Genomic DNA, 21,339 nt, shown 5'->3' on the forward strand with positions numbered 1-21,339 from the left:
GATCAGAGTAATTTCTTCAGCATACCAGACTTTTTTGGAGACTTTAGCAAATGGAAAGATGGTGTTCTTTCTTCCCTGCATGCCCCCCACCCCCACCCTGTCCCTTGACTTTATAGACCAGTGAGGAATTTGAGCATGCTTTCTCCATCCTCTTCCTTCTCATCCACTGGCTCCTCCTCCTCCTCTCCTCTCTCTTTTCACATGCAAGGCACCTCCCAAAGAATTGAGAGACTAACAATTCCTCTATGTAATTCTGTAGTTTTGCAGAGGGCTAGGCATGCTGGTAGGTCTGTGATTACTACTGGAAACATCAGATGCTGCAGAGGAAATGCAGTTAATACAATAATTCACATATGTTAATGCTTAGTTCCATCAATGTCAGCTTTATTTTATTCTTGATATACACAAAGCTGGCACACAATTTTTACTGATGAGGTAATGTCATTTTTAATTTAGAAGGCCTTAAGCTGTCCACTTTAACTAGTGATATCATCTTTGCATTTGTCTCTTGAGACCTTCTGTAAACATAAGTAATGTGTCCTGGACAGTTTGAAAAGAGATTGTTAAAGATGACATTGGTCATCAGGAAGATTTCCCCCACTTTGATCTCTTTTAAATTGCCAGATACAGTTTATGTTACTGCCATATTTTAGCCATTCCTGAAATTAATATATCACAGGACTTCTGAACCAAGTTAAACACAGAAATAATATAAAAGTTTGAAATGAATGGATTATAATGTTTTCATGTCAGTTCTAGAAGAAAAATGATAGACAAATCAAATTATCTGGCTTCTAGGTGACTTGATAAGTAAAAAGAAAAAAAAAACAAGATACATAGAAATAGAGTAAACACAAAGATCTTCCTATTTTCCTGGGGGATGCTAGTTTATTAGATATGGTTTTCCATCTTTTAGAGATAAAGAAGCATATTTATTATCTCAATGTAATCTTTAGGGTAATATTTTATTGTTACTTCCTTTATCATTTATCTTCTTAGTGAGCTCTTATTAAGCCTAGGGTTGTTTTTAATCAAATCACCTTGTGACTTCTATTGTGTCATATTTCCTTTTCAAACAGCGGTATTCTTTTAAAGATTCTGGCTGGTGGGTATAAACAAAGTTATTTTCCATTTTTAAATAAACCTTTTTCTTTGGAGGAATTATTTGAATATGGTTTGGGGGAAGATGAACTGTGTTTTAGCCACTCTGGATAGTGAGAGAATTTGTCTTAGCATTTTGGAGTTTGGTGGAATTGAATCAAACAGTAAAGAATCTGTTTATTATTCTGTGGCCATATGTTTAAAGGGTCGCTCACAGAAATCAAAGTATTGTTCATGGAGAGCTTCAGCCAAGGAGACATTTTTAATTCATAAAAGAACTTCGCAGTTTGAAAAGAATGCATAGCATTATGTATTGACACCCACCACATAGACAAAGGAACACAATTTAATAATAGAGAATTGTGCTCATGAGATTTTTCTTTTTCTTGTTAATTGGTTACTTTAACTGACATTGTCTGCAAGTATAATGGACACCATTATTCTTAATAGTTCTGTGTTGCCAGATGATGTATACAGACATGATGTAGTCCATTTTAATTATTTCATTTTGCCAGATTTTTTTCCCTTCATGCAGTACAGTGGTGAATGCAGATAACACTTTTCCCCCCGCTGACAAGACTATGCTGGAAATTGCTGCTTTCTCAATTATTGAAATGAAAAATGTCTTAAAGTTAAACTATTTAGAGCATCATTTTTTTTTGCTAAGCTGTTTCTTTCCATATTTACTTGGTAGGTATGACTACGTGGAAGTTATTGATGGAGAAAATGAAAATGGACGTTTATGGGGAAAGTTCTGTGGAAAGATTGCTCCGTCACCTGTAGTGTCATCGGGGCCATTTCTTTTTATCAAATTTGTCTCCGACTATGAGACACATGGTGCAGGATTTTCCATACGCTATGAAATTTTCAAAAGAGGTGAGTAAACTGCCACTGAACAAGTAGACTGAATGTGTTTTGATGTTAATTTTATTTCTTACAAGACAAAATGAAAGTCAGTGATGATACCTGTATCCTTTGGTACAATGTCATATATTCCTATTTTGAAATGTGGAAAATGTTTTAAATATGAGAAAATTATTCAAAAATATGGAAGAAATGTGCTCAAAATTTAAGTGTTTCAGGATTAAAATTGTATCATCCTGGGTTGGGGGGGGTGGGGAAAGGATGGAATATGGGAACACTGGAGGAGGGAAGTTGATGCTGGTGATGGCATTAGTGTTGTAATATTATATGTCTAAAACTAACTGTCAATAACTTTGAAAATCACAGTTCTTTAGTTTAAAATATTAAAAATCAAATCAAATCATATCATCCTTAGTGGACCAGTGTTTAGACAAGATATATGTTCTGTAAAATGCTTTTAAGGACACTTTCTTAAGATTATTTGGATCTATTCTGATGGTATATTTTCATATTTTAAAGAATTCATCTTAGGGATCTGTGTAGGGCAAACAACAGTAGCATTTCAAATAAAAGTAAGCATACATTTGTAAATCACACAGCTTTCACTGGGTCATTTACTTATTAGTGTCTTTCACTAAAAATGTGTGCATGGACTAGAGAGAAAGCTTTAAAAAGCACTCAGAATGTGGGAGGCCTGGATTTGGATCCTAGGCATTATGTCATCTCCTAGACACCCTGGGAGTAGCCTCCAAACACTGTTAGAAGAAGCCCCTGGGCACTGTTTGGTGTGCTCCCCCTTAATAAAAGCAATAATCCTTTTTTACCTTAAAGTAATGTCCATCTTTATCCCTTTATTTCACTGCGAAATTCAAAACTGATAGTTCCCCATTTTAAAAAAAAAGCCGTCTACCTACCCCGAGTTTCTAAAGTTATTCGGGTAAAAGATGCTTTTTCTTAATGGAGGGATGGCTACAAAAAAAAATTCTTGGAGGAAACAGTAATACTTTAAAAAGCATTCCTCTTAGAAAATAAATATCACTTGCTAATCCTCTGTTATAATACTATATGTCACAATGGGATAACATCTGACAATCCATCATCTCCCAGACTTGTGGAATTAAACACAGATATCAGTCAATTGATAAATACTGTATCTTTATCTGCGTGTCTTCTTCTTTAGCAACACCCTGTAGATTTCTTTTATGTGTTGAATTCAGCCTTCTCTTTCAAGTTGACATTAATGTGTGGGGTGTTGATCCAGGAATAATCTCAACATGTGAATGCATTATCCTGGAACACAGAATAAAAGCTTTTTTATTAAGAGAAAATTAATCTAGCACACCTATCACAAAAGCCTAAGGTCTCCTGGGTCAGTGACAACTAAGAATAATGAAAGGGAGAGTCTTTAGGAGCTTCAGGGAACATTGGTGCAACTTTGTTAAATTTCATAGAAATCTGTCACTGTCCCATTATAAATATGAATAGATGGAGAGAACTTTCTTCAAAAGTTTATCTAAGGATATCTTAGAAAACCTTTAGTGTGAATAATAGTGTATGTATATGACATCAATATAAACAGATGATTATATAAGCACATTTTCTCATTTTGAAAGCTGTTGACCTTATTACATAAATCCTATTGTACCCATATGTTTAGATATACACAGGCACACACACACAACATAGCTAAACCTGCTTCCTTACTTATAAGTGCCACCTTTTTTAAAGGTGCCATAAAACTGGCTGAAGATATCCCTTTATTTTTAGTGTTCCTCAAAAATCTGAAGATGGTTGTGAGAGAAAAGAGACAGATGGGTCACTAAGTCACTAAGAATTAAATTTCACTCGCCTGTAGATGATAAAACAAATAAGCAAAATAAACAAAGCCAAAAACAAATGCTTAGACTCACAGAACTCCTTGGTGGTCACAAGTGGGAATGGAGTTTGAGGATTACAAATAAAAAAGGGAGTGGGGGGGTGGTATGAGTGCATGCAAGGAGAATGAAGAATTCTTTTGCATTTTTCTCAAAGTAACATTGGTTGGTAAAAATATATAAATTATTGTATACAGTATTTAATAATCACCGAAAGTCTTTTTCAGGCACTGAAATCTTGGACCATCATCAGTCCTAAACTTATTTTTGTTTATCTAGAAAGTCAGTCTCCCCACATAATATTTCTCTTTCTCTGTTTGTTCCTTGACCTGGAGCAATTGGATCCAAATATGGAAGCAGTAACCAATTTTGGGGTGGGTTTTTCTGTGGTTGAAGAATGGCATTAATTGAAAGAAGGATTGGTCTTTTCATATTTTGAGTCTTTATTTAGGAATAATTCTGAGAGTCTCATAACACTTGTTATTTAATTTCAAGAGTGGATCTTAGCTCTTGTTATTTATTGTCCACCTTGTTATACATAACAAAAAAGATTACATTTTTTGGAGAGCTACAAGATACTTTCCATCTTACAAACAGAGTGACCAGAGGCTGTAAGAGAACCTTTCACAAGTAACCCATTTACACCTTTCATGTTGCACTGCTTCTCTTTCCTGATCCAGCTCATTTCACCTACAGTCACCAGAATTCTGCCTTAAGAAGCCCTTGCATCTCCCTGATGATTAATGATGTAGAGCATTTTCTCATGTGCTTTTTTGCCATTCGGATTTCTTCTTTGAGAAAGTTTCTGTTCATTTCATTGCCCCATTTTTGGATGGGGTTGGATGTTTTCTTCTTGTGGAGTTTAACCAGTATTTTGTATATCCTGGATATCAACCCCTTGTCAGATGTGTATTCGGCGAATATCCTTTCCCATTCTGTAGTCTGTGAGATACCATCTCACACCTCAGAGACTGGCCCACATTCAAAAGAACAAAAGCAACCGGATGTGGCGAAAAAGGGACACTCCTTCACTGTTGGTGGGAATGTCGACTGGTTCAGCCCTTCTGGAAAACAGTATGGACGATTCTCAAAAAATTAGAAATTGAGCTCCCATTTGACCCAACAATACCACTCCTGGGAATATATCCCAGAGAGGCAAAAATGTACAGTCGAAGTGACATCTGCACTTGTTTGTTCACCGCAGCACTCTTTATAATAGCCAGAAACTGGAAGAAACCTGAATGCCCAAGAACAGATGACTGGTTAAAGAAACTTTGGTACATCTACACAATGGAGTACTATGTAGCTGTTAGAAAAGATGAAGTCATGAAATTTACATACAAGTGGTACAACATGGAAAGTATCATGCTAAGCGAAATGAGTCAGAAAGAGAGGGATAGACATAGAAAGATTGCATTCATCTGGGGGATATAAAGTAACAAAATATGAGATTAATACTCAAGAACAGCTGAGATCAGCACCAGGAGGATTACTCCATAGCTTAGTGGCCAGTCGGGCATTCTAGAGGAAAGGGCAGCTCAGATAGAGAAGGGAACACCAAATAAAGGGTGTTTGGAGGATCCTCCCAGGAGGGGAGATGCATGTCGAAAGTAGACTATGGACTGAACATGTTTGCCACTCAATGCCTCTTTTGCAGACCACAACACCCAAAAGGAGAGAGAGAACACAGGGGATTGCCCTGCCGCAGAGGCAGGGGGAGATGGAGGGATGGGGGTGGGGGGGATATTATCCATGGTGTTGGAAAATGGGCACTGGTGGAGGGATGGGTATCTGATCATTGTATAATCAAACCCAAGCACAAAAAATTGTAAATCTACAACTGTACCTCATGGTGTTTCACTAATAAAAAAAGAAAAATTAAAAAAAAAGAAGCCCTTGCAGATTCGGTGGCAAGCTTCTGCAAGAGTGAATAAGGAAAACATTAGAAAAAAATTAATATTGAGTGGAGGAAGTCAGAAATTAGAGAGTCTTTGAATTAAAAGGATCCCCCATCTTAAAATTGGGCTCCAATTTATTATACACAGTATCTGAGGATGCAAATGATTTAGAGGTTACCTTAAGCTACAGAGGAGGTTTGTGGCATAAGTAGAGCAGGAATTCTCACCCCCCCACCCCCCATTGATCCATTATGTTCTCCACTACTCCATGGAATCACCCAAAGTTTGGTCAAAAATACCTAAGGAACTCGTCTAGCTCCTACTAATGTGAGAGTCTGTGGTGAGAACTTCAAATTTTAACTGCCTTGGAAAGTATGCCTTTAATTCCTGTCATTTTTTATTATTAAATTTTAATATCACCTGAATAGTCTTATCTTTTTTCAGAAGAAGGTATTAGTGCCTGCGTTAAACCCTGCTGTTTGATTTAACTTACAAAAATGTAGGCAAGGATTTTTTTTTATTTTGCCTCAGGTAAGGGGTTGAGTGTCTCAAGGGTCACTTGTTTCTACATTTTGGAAATAAAAATGTAAAAGATTTACATTATACTAGATATCTATTCATGTATATATATTCATGAAAATTATATCACCTATACACATATATACATGAAAAGACATGTATTTATGTAAATGTGTATATATTTTCTTCATTGAATTAATGATGTAAAGTATAATAGTTTCTGCCATCTCACAAGTCACCAAGAAACTTAGAAATAGATTATGCATAACACAGTACATCGTACAGTCTCATCACTTGAACATGTCAGAGCAAAATATGACATGTTAAAAAACATTTGAGGAGCCAGAGAGTACAGTGGGATGTGCACATGCTTAGTACCTTGCCACCACCAACACCACTAACAACAGTGACCTTAGAGCACTGAGCTTGGGTTATCCCCCAAGCACTGTCAAGGGTGGTGTATAAGAGAAAGTTAAAACAAAAAATAAAACTTTTTGAGCAGAATGGAGTAGTTCAGCATTTGAAGCCACTGTGGTGATGAATGAACCACATCTGATAAGGCTTAGCGAGGTAAATTCGACAAATTAGAACCCTACAGAGAAAATTTATTGGACCTATATGTAATAAATTCTCTCTTCTACCTGGATATCTGATATGGATGTGTGGAAAGAGTGATTGGTTTTTTTGTGTGTTGTTTTTTTTCCAGAAGTCAACCATAAGCACCAAGGGACAGTTTACTAAAAGTAGAGGTCTTCTAGTTAAATTTAATGTGTATCTTAGCTATTCTATGATGCTTCAATATAATATTTTACAAAGAACAATATCAACCAACTTCCTTTTATGGAGGTAAATCCTAGCCTACCCATACATAAGACAATGACCCCAGAAAAGAATTGTCCAATTAAATAAACTCAAATTGGAACTCAGAGTTCAAAAACAGTCAAGTCACCTCTGATTCACAGAGTCTTAAAGTCTCTCTGAATATCCTGGCAATATCCTGTATTAAGGTCCATGGAGTGAGAGGTGTTTTGCACTTGTATGGTAAAAACCACCCTTTGCAGTGCTGGATGATCCACCAAAATTGTGGTCATTCATGGAATCACAAGGTCAGTGGACAATAAAAATATGAAGGTCCTCAGCCTATCTAACTTTAGATACCACCATAATTTGATGAGTCTTGATAATGCTTATAATACTGATTAAAGTCACACATTGTAATGCTGAGAGATAGTACAGAGATCAATGCACTTGCCTTGCATTCAGCTGCTCTTCTCTCAGTCTCCAGCACTTTGTGATTTCCCAAGAACAGACAGGAATGACCATGAGGAGCATGGAACCAGAATTAGACCCTGAGTACCACCAGGCATAGCCCATCTGTCACAAAAAGTTATACATTATAAATATATGTACAAAACATAAATATATGCCTAATTTTAGAATAGCATACTGTACTGTAACTGGTATACAGAGAAGGTTAGGATGTCAACATTGATATCAGGTAGATGCTTGGGCACATGGTCTGTAATCATAGTTTATCATGCCCTCACTAACAGCCTCACTTTACCGGCACACCTGTGTCAACACCACTCAGAATGAGTCACTCACCCTGGGTACATGTACGAATTACCTTTCACATTTAGTTTGTCAAAGAGGCATAGGTCACATCTGGTAGAGTTACTGAGTCACTGGTATAGGAATCTGAAACCCAAACTCCCTCCACTGAATTCTCTCCCTCGCCTTTGTAAATGTTCTATTTCACCAATAAAGGGCTGTCAGCCTCAAGATTTAAAGATTTAAGCTTGAAGGGACTATAATTATTTCTCTGGGGCTCTGTCGAGATTTCTGTAGCTTACTCATTCATTGTTCCCACATGATTTTATGTTTGTCATTTTTCCCCCTCTGCAACAGCAGAAATTTTAAAATTGCTCCACACAAACGGAACATAATAAATCTAAATTTGGCTTTTTGTCCTTATCACTGCTTTAAGAAGGCTGAGTAATGAATGATTAGGACAGCAATTATAATGCTAGGCTTTTATGAGGAAATGTGCCATCTTTGCCCGAGTTATTTCTTTTTGAAGTTATGTAAGTAGGCTTTTCATTGTGCTCCTTTTTCTCTTTTGCCCATAGGTCCAGAGTGTTCTCAAAACTACACGACACCAACTGGAGTAATAAAGTCCCCTGGATTCCCTGAAAAATATCCTAACAGTCTTGAATGCACTTATATCATCTTTGCACCTAAGATGTCGGAGATTATCCTGGAATTTGAAAGTTTTGACCTGGAGCCTGACTCAAATCCTCCTGGGGGAGCATTCTGTCGCTATGACCGACTAGAAATCTGGGATGGATTCCCTGATGGTAAGAAGGACAGGAAGCATCTCCACAAAAGGGAGGGAACAGGGTGGGGGCAAGGAACTGGGATCCTTTTACAAGTCTCCTGATACCTGAATCACTTTTTGAACTAACTCAAAAGGAGATGAAATGGAGCAAAATAAGAATACCCTTTTGGCAGATTTGTGCTCAAAAAAGACCCTAGTAATTATCTAATACAATTCCTTTATTTTTTGATAAGAAACTGAGGCCATAAGAGATTATGAAAGGTGTCAGAGCTATTTTTGTAATAGAATTGGGACCCAAATTGTGTCTCCATTTTGTTCATTTCATACACCTGCCACTTAGTTCTTAATTCATAGACTGTCAGAGGATGAAAGCTTATGAGATGAATTAAACTAGGCCATTCACTTAACAAAGGCAGAGATTATGAACCAGAGAGGTTAAGTAGCTGATAAAAAATTTAAGTATGAAATATGCATTGATTATACTAGCAAAAATTTAGAAATTTGGGAAAGGCATAAGAATTTTGAACATTTTAATTTTGGTTCTGTATCTAATATTTTTGGAATTTTTATCTTTGGCAAGTTGAATCACTTCAGTAATTCTTTAAATATATTATTTCACCCATAAAAATTCATGCACATTTAAAAAATACTTATTAGACACCTGCTGCATACCAGGTACTCTTATAGCCACTTGGTAAACAAAATAATCCATTAGAGTTGATATTTTGCCAGGGAGATTGAGACAATAAATGCTCATTGTCTACAAATTATGACATGAAATGTCAGAAAATGAAACGTTATATAAACAAAATGAAATACGGCAAAGAGGGTCTGGAGAGATAGTGGACTGGGTAAGGCATTTTACTTCCATGTGGTTAACTTGAATTTGATCTCTGGCACCCCTTACGGTCCCCTAAGCCCAGACATTAGTGATTCCTGAGCACAGAACTAGGAGTCATTCCTGAACACCTTTGGATGTGGCCCCAAAACAAAACAAAAAAAATGAAAGAAAGAAAGGAGTTAAGACGTGAAAAGTGCTGGGGCAAGGGAAGAAGGGTGTGTAAATAAAATTTTACTTAGGGTGTTCAGGTATGAACTTATTAATAAAGTGACATTTAAAAGATTTGAAGGTAGTGGGACAGTTAGCCATGAAGACAGCTAAATAAGCTTTTCATTTCAATTTTTTGCAAATTAGAAGGTGAATAGCAAAAACACATACCCAAACTCTGAACAGAGGGAAATAATATCAAACAATTTGTTGCAGTTGCATTGGTTGTCTTGTATTAGTCTGGTCTGACATTAAGGTTTCTCTAGAGAACACACTCCACACAGATCAGACAGAGAAGCTTCAGAGTTTTTAGGAATCATATAATTGGAGATACATAATCATCTATAAAACAACCAGATACTATTGTCAAGATGGAGGAAAAATATTTAAATGATGGGACCAGAGAGATAGTACAGGGGTTTGGGACCGTTACCTCACATGCAGTCAACATCAGGTCAGTCCCTGGAACATCATGGTTCTTCAAGCACTGCAGAATGTGGCTTTGAGGCACTACTTAGAAGGCTATCCCTAAAAAGATTTATGTAAACATTAAATTCATCAAAAAATTAAAATATGCCTAAATAAGAACAAAGAGCAAGTATAGTGAGATTGCTTTACCTTTGAAATGACATTAAAATTATCAGCATAATTCAATTTAGATATGGTCTTCAAAAATAATGAGTTTTGAGGGGAAGTTGGGTTAAAAGAAAACTTGGCCTTGGTGTAAATTAGTGAGTTAACAGGTGTTAAGCTTTTTCTTTACCAGATAAGTTGGGTTATAAAGATCTTATGGTAACTCCTTCATTAGATAATAAGATTTGCCCAAACAGAATAGTGATTGATTTCCAAATATACCATCTAATAATTAGGAAAACAATATTATAATAGTATTGTAATAATAGTTGGAAGATTTAATAATGGGTTTATTTGATCACAACCCAAATTTGCAGACTCCCTTTCTAGAACTTACACGTAATTTGGTGTCTGAAAAGGAGGTCCAATCAACCAACTTATTTAGAATACTTTTAGAAAGAAGCACATTGTTATTAGTGTCAAGGGTTTTTCAAGGTGGTAATTTTCTGGCTCTAGACCCAAAAAGCAAAAAAAAAAGAGTTAGCAGCCTTGCAATTCACCCATTTTCAGTGATGTTATGTTCAACTTCTTGTGAAAACGGGATTTAGAATATAAAAGACGTATTTGTGGATTTGTTAAGGTACTGCTGCCTGTATCCTGATTTAACCTACACCTGCACAACAACTCACTCTCTTATTTTAGGCACAATGAGAGCCTGAGAGTGCCTGGGGTCTTGTCAGTGGTACTAGAAACATTTTTGTCATAGTAGTTCAACACATTCAGTTCCTCTGCCAGCAAAATTGCTTTTAGTCTTTGATATGCTTTCCAAAAACAACAACCAGAAGGCGCTGAAGGCTTTTAACCAGCAAGTGATTTTATGTTGCATTTTATCATAAACATTGAATCAGATGACTTAGTAATTGAAAGCTACCCATTGATTCAGATCGACTTTGAAGAAAAGCAGTTTACTTCAAAACTTGAACTCCAAGTCACGCCCATCATGAATCACAAGTCTCCATCTATCACTCTTTGAAGCTTTATGGATTCACAAGTAACAATTCTGAAGTTTACATATGGTTTAAGAACCATGAGCTAAGCCCTATTGGTAGTTACTACGAATCGTTGGGCTAAATTATGAAGACAAACATGCAGGTTTAGCTCACACTACATCACTACGTAGGGGTAAATGAAGTCAGCCCCCTGTCTAGACTGGTGGAAGAAAGTGGAACTTCAATTGTTACCTCCATTCAAAAAACTAGCAATGATTTATAAGAGTCTTAAAAACCAGACTGAGTTGTTTGGTGTTGTGGGTTTTTTTTTTGTCCTAAATTTTTAATATTAGAATTTATATGAACATCTTAAATTATTTAAAAACTATGAAATGTAAACAGCTAATATATAAATGGTATAAATGTATGCATTTCTTTTCTGGGGAAAAATTGTTAAGTCCAAATATTCACCAAAGGGTTTATTTTTTATAAGAAAAGTATGTGTAGCTAAGCTTGTACTTTTTTTGAAACAAAGTAGTCAAAGTACCTCATTTTTAAAAGTAACTATAGTAGATCATTGCCTTTTTTCTGCATTAAAATGTTGGCAGAATGCCAAATATTCTGATTCTGAAGTAGGGTTGTAATGATTGGAGAGATTAACAGGAAAATGCGAAGAATGTAGTATTAGTATTTCCAATTGTAGGTGTATGTTTCAAAGAGATAAATCTATATTACCTTCACACTTGAGAAGATACTCATCATTGCCCAGCTCTGAGAGATACTTAGTGCCTCTGACTTTCCGAAATTCTTGGGTAATTCAGTTTTTGAATATTTTGTCTGTTTGTGACAGTTTTCATTCATCTTCTTAGCCTCTGGGTCTTCAGTAACGGAAGCTGGGAATCCAATAGCTGTGTTCATGTAAATACACAAATGAGCACATACAGAAGACAGGCTAGAGTACTTCATCCTCTCTTGCTCAGATCAATATTGCATTAGCTTGCAAGACTAAGGTCTCGCTGTTGTTCAGGAAAATTCAATACTTCTTTGTATTACAGTCGAAAAAGCCTTTCACTCCATGTCTTGAGGGCTCCTAAAGAGAGTTGCTCGGCACTATCCGGGGGCAATGTTCTAAAGGACAGAAGGCAGATTTACCCAGCATGTCTTAAACATTATAAACCAGTGAGTCATGGAGACCCTCTAAATTATGAGTCTGCATCAGACAAATTCTCTTCTGTTTGCTCTTTCAAAGAGACTGGCCCTCCCCCTCCTGTTTCCCCCCAAAAGGAATCAGTTATGAGGAGGGGAAGGAATCCTGGCTTAAGGGGGTAACTACAGCTCCCTTGTGTTTTTGTATTCTTGGTAAGGTCTGTGACTGTGCTGATCAGAGGAGAAACCCAGGATTGGGGGTTGTAAAAGTCTCCCTGCAAAATAAAGCAAAAGAACGTTAAGACATCACAATCGGAAGATTTAAAGGAGAGAAAAAGGGAAGGAGTGTGAGTGTACTCAGAATTATAAATGAACTCTAATGATGAGGATTGAAGAGTAGAAATGGGGATTCTTCTTGAGCAAAGGAGAAACCTGAGTATATGACAACAGTAAGAAGACCTTTCCATGCATGTGTATTGCAGTTTTGTACTTCCATGGAAAAGGAAAACTGTTCAACTGGTGGTAGGGACATATTCAGAATGAAGACAATCTGGCGAAGAATGTGCACTTACGGGGGACTCTAAGGTCAGGATAAATGCTGAAAAAAAGCAAACAAAAAATTATTACTAAGTTTCTTCTGAGATGCTTTTCTTCTGCTGACTGGAGAAGCCAAATGTAACTAAAGTTTCTTCCCATAATGCAAAGCAAATGCTCATGATCACATGTTGTTTAGATAGAATCTGGGTTTTTTTTGTTTGTTTGGTTGGTTGGTTTTTGCTTTTTGGGTCACACACGGCGATGCACAGGGATTACTCCTGGTTCTGTACTCAGGAATTACTCCTGGCGGTACTCATTCTTACTTTGGACAACCTAGCAGGTTACCAAATGTTACCTGTCCACATGGCAGAGTCTGGCAAACTCCCTGTGGTATACCCAATATGACAAATACCAGTAACAATGATGGGTCTCATTCTCCTAATCCTGAAAAAGAGCCTTGAATATGGCATTTTTTTAAAATCTCAGGGCTAGGACGAATAGACGTTACTGGGGCCTGCTCGAGGCAATCGACGAACAACAGGATGATGGTGATCGTGATCGTGATTGGTGCTCAGGGGATCATATGGGATGCTGGGAATCAAACCCAGGTCAGCTGCATGTAAGGGATATGCCCAACCTGCTGTGCTATCGATGAAGCCCCTAGATAGAATCTGTGTCAACCCCATTCAATGGTTAGCCTCTTTATTTGCTTCAAACTAATTACCTATACTTAACAAATATTTGATTGCTGGAGAGTTATAGCTACAATCCAGAGAAAACCTTTTGAATTCAGTCAGCTCAATTACTTGGAACACATGGAAACATTATCAGATATTCAGAGTAGCCATTTTGCACTCATTTAAATATGTAAAAGAGTTGGCTTTGTGTTGCTGTTGTTCTGAGATTGGCCCCAAAGCTGAAAGCCTGTTAGCAAAAGATCTGGGCACTCTCAAAAGCAAGGGACTGGTATTAGCTGCCCTCTAGTAACTCAGTTGGGGTGTGTGTGTGTGTGTGTGTGTGTGTGTGTGTGTGTGTGTTCATGTGTGCGTGTGTGTGTATTTGTGTGTGTGTGTGTCTGTGTGTGTGTGGTAGAAGCAGGGAGGTCAGAGAGAGCAGGGTGCTCTGGAAGGTCTCACTTTTTCTATCACACTTGACATTCATTGCGCTAGCCCTCATCAGCTGCCTTCTGCAGCCATGTTGCTCCTAGGCCTGGGAACTCCACAGCCCTGCCTATGGTTCAACCCTCCAGGGAAGGGTCTCGCCAGTGTGCTGCTTTGAACAAAGCAATAACTCTTGGTTGAAATGCACAGAACCATGGATTTCTTGGAGAGGAAAATGGGCCACACCAGATTGTCCTTCTAAGCCCAAACCATCTGGTGCAGTTTTACCATATGTGCAATGAAAAATCCTGGAGGAAAAGAGATTTTTTTTTTTGACTTGCTGTTAATCTGGACAGGGAAATAGAAAGATTCCCCAAGCCCAGGCAGTTTCTGCAGCTCGCAATAACTAATTGCCAAGGTTTCTCTAAAAGTACTTCAACAAGGAAGTGACCAATGTAAGCCAAATTGCAACATGACTTCATAACTTTTGTCTTTGCTTTTGATATTGATTTTCATGCCTTGCACACTTCTTTTAACCTGGTGAACCATCCACTAACTTTTTGGGGCCATCTCTTGTCCACTGGACACTATTCTGCAGTCATTTTTCTGAGAGTAAAAAGAACAAACTGAGACTGAAGCCAGAAATATGCATTTCCTTTCATTTTGATTACGACTTGCAAAATTATGTGTAAATTATTGTCATCTATTGTTTCAAATCTATTAACTTTTATAACTGTTAATTAGTATTATTATCAATTACATAATTGCTATAATTATTCATTAATCTTTAGAGAAAGTAATTAGGATGTGATCCATTGTTTGTCCATGCTTGTGACGCCTATCCCAGTAATTGTAATTGTGAGCGATAGCACAGCGGTAGGGCATTTGCCTTACAAGCGGCCAACATGGCTGACCTGAGTTTGATTCCTCCGCCCCTCTCAGAGAGCCCGGCAAGCTACCGAGAATATCTCACCCGCCCAGCACAGCCTGGCAAGCTACCCGTGATGTATTCGATGTGCCAAACAGAGTAACAACAAGTCTCATGATGGAGATGTTACTGGGCCCACTCGAGCAAATCGATGAACAACGGGAGGACCGTGATCCCAGTAATACAGGGATTAAAAGATAAAATGAGGGGCCGGGGAAATAATGTAGAAGTTAGGACACATGCCTTGCATAAATCAACCTCAGTTTAATTCTGAACACCACGTGACCCCCAACCTTGCACAACAAAGCCCTAAAGACCTTTGAGCATGAAAGCTTGTGGCTCTGGAAACCCAACAGCACCATGTGGCAGTTTTCCCTCCACTGGCCAAAAGAAAGATAAAATGAGGACAGCTTAGAAACTTAGAGTGGCTTAGAATGCCTGCCTTGCAAGCATAAAGCTGTGGGTTCAATCCACAGTGCTGCCACTCATACCTAGTACGACCCAAGCAATTCTGCTCACTGTGATCCCCAGCCCTGCAAACTATTTCTGGCCGTACCATGGCCCAGTCTGTGTGAGTACCATAACTAAAGAAGTGTTAACCCTTTTAATTCTGACTAAAAGATGCGCAAGAGCCAGATAAATATTACTGGAATTAGGGTGCTTTCCTTGCAAGCAATCAGCCTGAGATCACTCCCCAGAACTACATATGGTCCCATGATCACAGCCAGGAATGATCCTTAAGTTCAGAGCCAGGAGTAAACTCTGAACACTACCAGGAAGGGCAAAATAACCCCAAATAAATAAAATTTGGGTAAGCATTATCACCCAGATATGTGTCCTTAGGCAAGTGCCATTGTGAGCCCTCCAGTAATCCCAGTGAGCATGGTAGCTAGAACACACGTTCACTCCCACTGAAGGGCAACTGTAATTGGCAAGTGTGCAAGCACCGCAATTAAAGAATACCACCTGGGGTGAGCACCACAGCCAAGTGTGTGGAGCACTGCCACCTGACGTGCTATCCCCAGCAAGGACCACAGTACAGTCTGCAAACTCACACTTTTTGGGTGAGAGATATACCCTGCCATTTCGATAACAACAAAAAAGGTATGCAAAGTGGGGAAATATAATTGAAAGACAAGACAAAAGTTAAGAACTTTTGTAAAATACATGCCAGATGAGGAGAGAAATCAGTCAGGGTTATCCTGTGCTCATCAGACTCATGATGCTCTTGGTACTAGTTTCCTGGGACCAGTTTCCAGGACCTGGACCTCTCCAGGATCTCCTTCCAGAATGACAGAAGTGGAGACGGGCAACTCCAAGAGACCTGGGAGCAGAGCCGAGCTGGAATCTTTTGGTGCTGCACTGTGTGTGCAGTTTGGTCCCAGAAATGAATGCCAAGGTGCCATTTGACAGCCCAAATCTCATACTTTGCAATTGAAGCAAGCATTTCAATACTGTTCCTGAAAAAAATCCGGCTCGCTGGGGAATGTGGTTCTGTCTGTTATTGCCCTTCTGAGCGCACTTTAAAATCCTCTCAGCATACCAGATCCAATATGTTCAGTGCAAACCAATTAACCAGAGTAGACTTGCTCTGGGTAGGAAGGCACTGAGTTCTGCTGGGATTCAGGCTTGTGAATGATGTCTCTTGCATCTGCTGTCGAAGCAAAGATATGCTCATAGTCTCTGCTTTTCTCCCCCTTCCAGTTGGCCCTCACATTGGACGTTACTGTGGCCAGAAAACACCAGGTCGAATCCGTTCTTCCTCGGGTATTCTATCCATGGTTTTTTACACCGACAGTGCGATCGCTAAAGAAGGCTTCTCAGCAAACTACAGTGTCTTGCAGAACACTGTCTCAGAAGGTCAGTGTTGATTCATCTCTCAAAACCCTGTGGTAAATATTCTGTTATTGCTCCACACACACCTGGGGCCACATGAAACGCCAAGGAAGTGTTTTGTGAACTGAAGTGCCCAGTGTTTGTTTGTTGGTTGGTTTTTCCTTTGAAATGATTTCTTATGAATAGCAGTAGGAAGGATTGTTTAGTGTGCTTTCTTATTAAAACTGTGCATGAAAGCGGTGTTTGGAAGCCTCTAAGATGATGAGAGGAAATTGGGAAATGGCAAAAAAATGTGGTTTGAAATAATGAAATATGACCAGACCAGCTACCTGGTATCCTTGGATAAATGCTAAACTGAAATCATCAAAGGACACATGTTGAGAGCGGATGTTCGGAGCAAACCTGCACCATACACTGACAGCACAGTGACACAGATGGACAGTCCATAAAGGTTTAGTTGTGCAAGAGCCTAACGAGCCTTTTAGTATTTAGTTTTTCTTTTTTTTCTTTTGTAAACACAAAGGATATTCAGTTCCTGGGATATGGCTTAAGTGGCAGAGCACATACCTTCCTTATATATGTGAGACCTGGTGTCTGGTATCTGTACCTTCACTCATCCAGTACCACCGTGTGACCCCTGAAAACCCTAACCTTTGCCAGGCCCAAATACAGCATTGCCTGGCCTGATTATCAAGATCTCAGGCCAACAGCACTAAATCAAGCACTACTGGGAGTGGCACCACTTTTTTTTTCATAAATCAAAATATGAAACGCCTTTAATTTCGGTAACAGCATTCTATAACAGAAAAGAGAGTGATCTGTGTTTGTATCCTAATAAAATATTCAACTCACTCAATCTTTTCTCAATGTGTATGTGGTCTCACTTTTTTGAAGGGCCCAAGAGAAAAAATGAAAAAAACAGTGAGTAAATTGTGTATTTCTTTAGCTCTAGCTGTCAGGTTGTAAAGTTATATAAAGGAGGGAATGGGGCTGTTTGAAAGCCCCTTAAAATTCCAAAGTGTTTTTGTACTTAATTTATATGACCAGTTTATTTATTTTGTGCCTTTCAGTATTATTATATTGCAAACAATCTAGAAGTATGAAATGAGTGAAAGAAAACCATTTATGCTGTAAAACCTTATCTTAGACTAAGGAAAGTTCAGAAAATTGGAGATTTTTGGTTAATGGGGGTTTTCTGGACAATTGAGAATCTTATACTTGATCTCAAAAGCTCTTTTCATTTTGGAACTTTGGAGTCATGTTTTCCTAAAACTAGTTATTTAAAAGTGAATGTAATATCTTCGCAATTTTCACTGTTTCATTGAATTTGTGAGGCCTCGTAGAATATGTTTCTGTGATGCATGGTCAGCATTATGAGTATCGTGTTGTTAGTTGAAACAACTATGGTATTCTTTAACACCTCTGAGAGAGTTTCATAGGATCAGTTTGCTGTTGGAACAGTGTTGTTAAGGATCATGACTAGACTAGAAGCAAGAGGCGTGAACACAAAGGAATGAGAGAGAGGCAGCCTCTGTGCCTATTGCAAGGAATCCAAAAGGCAAAGTTTAGTCAGACCCACTGTCTGCTGCCTATGAGTTGCAAATGAATGTGGACTTTTTTTCTCTTTTATAGGCAACTACAGAAAATAATTCAATGTATTATTTTTACTAAAGCATACATCATACATATGTGTTCATATCATCTTCATCTTGAAAATGAATCAAAATTTCTGTGATATCCTAAAAGATTTCTAATAGTATTTCCATCTACACAATCCAGTAGGGAACAAAATGAATCAATGAATCACTGTGAGTCTTCATAGCCTTGTTTATAAAAGTTATTATCTAAAGTGCATGTCTCAGTGCTACATTCCAATAAGTCCCCTGCTGTCATCTTTTGGAAGAACTTTGTGTGAATGCCAAAATGAACTTTTCAGTCTGCCAGATCAAAAAAGAGAATAGGCAGAATAGGTCCTGTGTGTCTTAATAACTTTGGCTTCATTTCCCTCCCTTCAGATTTCAAATGTATGGAAGCTCTGGGCATGGAATCAGGAGAGATTAATTCTGATCAAATCACAGCTTCTTCCCAGTATAGCACCAACTGGTCTGCAGAGCGCTCTCGCCTCAACTACCCTGAGAATGGCTGGACACCTGGAGAAGATTCCTACAGAGAATGGATACAGGTATGTGATACCCCCCCTCGTGCTATTAGGCTGGAGGAAAGTTTCTGTCATGTAGAGAGGGTGAGGGCTGGAACGATAGCACAGTGGGTAGGGTGTTTGCCTTGCGTGCGGCCGACCTGGGTTTGTTACTTCCACCCCTCTCAGAGAGACCGACAAGCTACCGAGAGTATCCTGCCTGCCTGGCAAAGCCTGGCAAGCTCCCCGTGACGTATTTGATATGCCAAAAACAGTAACAAGTCTCACAATGGAGACATTACAGGGCCCGCTTGAGCAAATCGATGAACAACGGGATTACAGTGGTACAGAGAGGGTGAAATAGCTCAAAGAGTGGATTCATGCTTTGCCTGGAGTGTTGGATTTCATCTTGAGCATGATCCCCTGAGCGAAAGTCTTGGGGCAGCCCCTGGGCACCAAATATTGTCCCCAAACTGTAAAAGAAATGGAAGTGCCATGTCAAATACCTTCTAATGAGAAGGACAGTGGTGTGATCACTGCAAAACCATCAGGTAAGAACATGTCCCAAGAAAATAAGGTCCAGATCATGTCCCTGAAAACCTATTTGGCATCTCAGATATTTACATATGACTCTTCACAGAATTTGCACACAGATGTCTCACATTGGTAACAACTAAAAGATCTGATTTCGCCTAACAACTACACATTTTCTATTGATAGACTTCCTACTTCAACAGATTTTCATTTCCTTGATGAAATATATTAACCCTACTTATAGACTTGTGTGAAATAATTATTTCAATTTCAAGGGCTTTCTTGCTTGTTGGACTTTTATAAGGTAAAAGAAGAGAAGAAATGGGTGGAGTTTCTTTTTCTGTATAAGTCTATATAACACTTTCCCAAGAAGTGCTTTGATGGAGGGTACTGGTCTCTGTGGATTCTGTATGCACAAATAAGTATGAAATATGTATATTTGTATTATTAATGGTATTGCTTTGTTTTCTGCACTTAGTTCAGATACTCCCTTCCACACTGTAACCCTGCTATTTCCCACAGACACCTACATGCTGCCCCAGCAGACCTCCATCTCCCATATCCTGACATTTCCTGGAACCCTTTGCAGGGCTTAAACTTGTCCAACTTTCATATCTGCACACTCTCACCATGACCTGGTGCTCTTTTCTTCAAGTTTTCACCTTCTGGCCAATGAAACATCCATATCAGGCCCTCTGGCTTGAACTGTGGATGAATTCTACAATTTATTTTCTGAAAGATCTGGGTTTTCTTCAGGAGAATAGGCAGAGCCTGTCTTACATTCGTTTCTAGCTATATAAAAATGACTGATTCCCAGAGAGAGTTTCTAAGCAAGAAAAAAAAGATGATTAATCCCCTACTTTCCACATCTATTGCTGTTTCAGTCTTTTGAGCACAAATACCAGATTTTGTTTTACTTTGGAAAGGTCAATATTAGTTTAACATATACTTAAAGTGAAACGGCCTATTACAGGATGCTGAACTCATGCTAACCTCCAAATGATAACACTGAGAAATGTGTTAGGGTGAGAAAAGATGAGACGTTTACCTTTCAAGGTAGAAGTGAAATGAATTTGCCTATGCCTGGATACTTATTTTCGCATATTCTCAAGCCAACAAGTGGTTCAGTATGATTGCAAACATGCCTCTCCAGGGATGTTTTGCAGTGCTAAGCATGTTTGTCTGGTAATATAGCCCTGTTCTTGGTCATGTGGAGAGCTCTTGATAATTTAGGGACCCTTAATCTTGCATGAGTCCTGAAACTGCAAGCATAGCATTTCCTCTGTGCAAAGCAGTGTCATGTCATTGGGAACATAGAAACAAAATAGGCTCTCAGAAGGCACCAGAAGACAAGACAGAATTGGCATCATTCTCTGGAGTGAGACACAATTCAAGATTGGCCCATAAAAAAAAACTCAAATGATTCAACTCCATCAAATCATGGTTAGAAGAAAGAATGGAGTAACCTAGTTCCCTCCCACCACTACCACCCCAGTTCCTGCAAATGTATGTCTTGCTACATGTGACTACCTTGTGTCTCTGGTAGGCTGTCGATTCTGCTCCACCTCTTCTCTCTCTCTCTCTCTCTCTCTCTCTCTCGCTTTCACTCTCTCTCTCTCTCTCTCTCGCTTTCACTCTCTCTCTCTCTCTCTCTCTCTCTCTCACACACACACACACGCACACACACACACACACACACACACAACTCCAACCCCAGGAATTGGTCACCATCTGAAACATTTCTAGCATGAAGGGAAACAGAGGGAATGAGGGTGAGTGACAGCCCCTGCCAGCATCTGTGTTCTCTCCAAGAGAACTTCTCCCGTGTTACGTGACCCAAGTACATCCCTCAGCAACATGCAGCTTCTGAGGGGCTGCAGAGAGGGCCATTCACCTGGTATTGGAGGGAGAAAGCAT

At 38.8% G+C, this 21,339-nt stretch overlaps 1 protein-coding gene across 3 annotated transcripts in view; it reads left to right on the forward strand.

The window, feature by feature from the left end:
- The window catches only part of NRP1 (neuropilin 1), a 162,982-nt gene that overhangs the window by 67,570 nt on the left and 74,073 nt on the right, over positions 1 to 21,339 (forward strand). For all 3 annotated transcript variants that reach the window (XM_056131531.1, XM_056131525.1, XM_056131539.1), the window contains 4 exons: positions 1,796 to 1,977; positions 8,386 to 8,613; positions 16,620 to 16,775; positions 18,767 to 18,933. In XM_056131531.1, the coding sequence (XP_055987506.1) occupies positions 1,796 to 1,977; positions 8,386 to 8,613; positions 16,620 to 16,775; positions 18,767 to 18,933 (733 nt within the window). The remainder of the gene's footprint in view (positions 1 to 1,795; positions 1,978 to 8,385; positions 8,614 to 16,619; positions 16,776 to 18,766; positions 18,934 to 21,339) is intronic.

The sequence above is a fragment of the Sorex fumeus genome, unplaced genomic scaffold (genome assembly GCF_029834395.1).
Source record: "Sorex fumeus unplaced genomic scaffold, SorFum_2.1 ptg000007l, whole genome shotgun sequence".
Taxonomy (NCBI): Eukaryota; Metazoa; Chordata; class Mammalia; order Eulipotyphla; family Soricidae; genus Sorex; species Sorex fumeus.